Consider the following 2,488-nt stretch of genomic DNA (forward strand, 5'->3'; position numbering starts at 1 on the left):
TCCTGAGTGAACTTCTTTAGCTGTTAATGTATCTCGTCGAGCTTGCCATCTTGTATCATGATGGTTATCTGAAGGTTGTTTATCTCTTTCTTTAGATTAGGAATGCCTTGGGCTAATTCAGCCATCTTCATGGCCACCTGCTCCATAGCCTTAGCTAACAATCGCTTCATGACCCAATACACATGTAAGGGCTGTTTATACAAGGACATACAACCTCTGGTATTTCCAGGGTCTAGTAACAGGTATTCCCAATCCTCCATCTCAGATTCTGACTGTTCCTGGGTCGCCTCCTCTTCCAGATGCTGGATTATTCTCCTAATGTTTGCATGCATGTCTTTGCAATAGGCCCTCTCTGCATACTGCACCTGGCGATTCATCGTTTTCCTTCCGCGTTTGGTTCCTGCTGTTCTGGTGCGTCCCTGTTCCTGACGACCGGCTTGCCACCGTCCTCTTCTCCCTCTGCGGCCCCTTCCTCGTCCTGCTCTGCCTGCATTGTATTCCCTTGCCCCGCTTCCCTGTCCTAATTCTCTGGTTGGTGCTCCCATGTCGGTTTCCTCTTCTCGGTCCCTGACTTTCCTTTCTCCTATATCCTCCACTACTTGTCTTGTATTCTCCAGAATTCTCCCTTTACCTCTATCGCTTCTTCTTACCTGCTGTTGCCTATCCCGTTCCAGGTCATATATCTCCTCTATGTTTGCGCGGGTCTGTTCCTCTTCTTCCCATTGTTCTGGCTTAGTGCCTTCTGCTCGCGCAGGTCTTCCTCCCCTGTTCCCCGGCATTGCAGTCCTCATTCCGTCCTCAATTTTCTTGCTCTGAGTTTTCCCCAGCCCCGGAGGTCGATCCTGAGTAGTTTCTCCTGCTTCGTCTACCACCTTTTCTTTCCTTCCTCCGTTCACCTCGAGGACACTCCTTTCATGCTTGCCCTTATGCCTCCACCCGTATCCACTCCCGCTCACCTGCCGCCCTCTTCTGATCTGCTGTACCGCCTTTCTCTGCCGCCTGCATTCACCATAATAGCCCACTCCTTCTCGGCCTTCCCTTGTGCGTCCTGGTCCTTGTCCCATCACCGTTCTGCCGTCACCTCCACCACCTCTGTGCTTGAGATTATTCCTCCTGCTGCAATTTAACATGATGTCCAGTCTACCTACCTTATCATCCACCTGCCACGATCTCCTGTTGTAAGGTGGCTCATAATTGCCACCCCGCGTCCTTGTACTGCCTTCCCGTCTCATCATATTAACCACCCCGATCGGGGGTTCTTTCCCCTTCTCCTTATTGCATTGCGAGTTCATTATCCTGAGTGATTATTAAGTTGAGCGTTTCCCATCCCGGTTTGTTCATGACTATTGGCCATATGCTATCCACTTTACCTTCTTTGCATCCCCAGTTTGCTAGAAAATCTGCAGCTTTGTTTCCTTCTCTCTTTACATGGCTGATGATTTTGTAATCGATACGCTTCAGGATGATAGCCATGTCTTGAAGTAACCCTGTCGTCCTCCAGCTCATGGCCACCTGTTCCCAGTCTTTCCCATTGTCAAGTTTCCTAAGCATTCCGGATATAATCTGCGAGTCTCCTTCAATCTCCAGGTTCCTATATCCATTTCTTATTGCTATTTTAATACCTTGGTATACTGCCATCATTTCTGCTTCATTGTTGGTCATTATGCCTCCTTTGTCTGCGTACACCCATCTGGTGCGACCTATACTATCTCTGAAGATGCCCCCAAAGCCCGCAGGGCCTGGGTTTCCTTTTGAAGCCCCGTCGAAGTTCAATTTAATGAAGTTTTCCCCTGGATATTTGAACTGTACCTGGCTTTGTATCTACGTTCTTTGATGTCTTTCCTTCCGGGGGTAGATCATGTTGTATTCTATATTAAGTCTGGCTAAGATTCTTTTCTCCTCTGGATTCATGTTCCATTCCTCCTCCTCCCATTCCTCGGCCAGAATGGTTTCTCTTATTGCTCTTTGAATTTTTTCCAAAGTCCTCCCCGGTGGATTATTTTTATCTCGAAATATCCTCTGATTTCGTTCTTTCCACAGAAACCATATGACAAATCCTACTGCTAAGCTCCATATTCTCTTTACTATGGAACATGAAAATTGGCCTTTTCCCCATTGGCATATGGTCTTCTTTATGTCATTTGGGTCTCTATTAGATTTTCCAAAGAGGTTCCTTACCTCCTCCCATTGGAACTGGGCATAAGGACAGGAATTCAGAAGGTGCTCTTGGGTCTCGGTCTCCTGTTTACAAAGGCTGCATCTGGGGGGGCCTTGAAAACCTCTTTTTTGCAGCTTGTCCCACGTCAGGATTCTCTCTTTCCCTACTAACCAAGCAAAAATTGTTACCTTCGGCCACCATTTATTCCTCCAAATTTGTTTCCAATCTATGTCTTCCTCTTCTCCTTCTTGCCGAGTAGTTAGATAATATGCTTCCCTAACAGTAAAGGTCCCTTTTGTAGATTTTCCCCGTCTGAGTATATCTGGTCCC

At 47.2% G+C, this 2,488-nt stretch overlaps 1 protein-coding gene across 1 annotated transcript; it reads right to left on the reverse strand.

The window, feature by feature from the left end:
- Nucleotides 1-1,272: 1,272 nt before the first annotated feature.
- Nucleotides 1,273-1,662, reverse strand: LOC149153815 (uncharacterized). The gene has a single exon (XM_089443938.1). The coding sequence runs from the start codon at nucleotides 1,660-1,662 to the stop codon at nucleotides 1,273-1,275; it is 390 nt and encodes a 129-aa protein (XP_089300064.1).
- Between the last annotated feature and the right edge of the window lie 826 nt (nucleotides 1,663-2,488).

This window comes from Pinus tabuliformis, chromosome 9 (genome assembly GCF_031772625.1).
Source record: "Pinus tabuliformis cultivar Carrire ecotype Pingquan chromosome 9, CPIR1, whole genome shotgun sequence".
Lineage (NCBI taxonomy): Eukaryota > Viridiplantae > Streptophyta > Pinopsida > Pinales > Pinaceae > Pinus > Pinus tabuliformis.

Bases quoted from the DNA above. Each gene is read 5' to 3' on its own strand.
- LOC149153815 (XM_089443938.1), bottom strand. From the start codon at position 1,662: ATGACCAACAATGAAGCAGAAATGATGGCAGTATACCAAGGTATTAAA.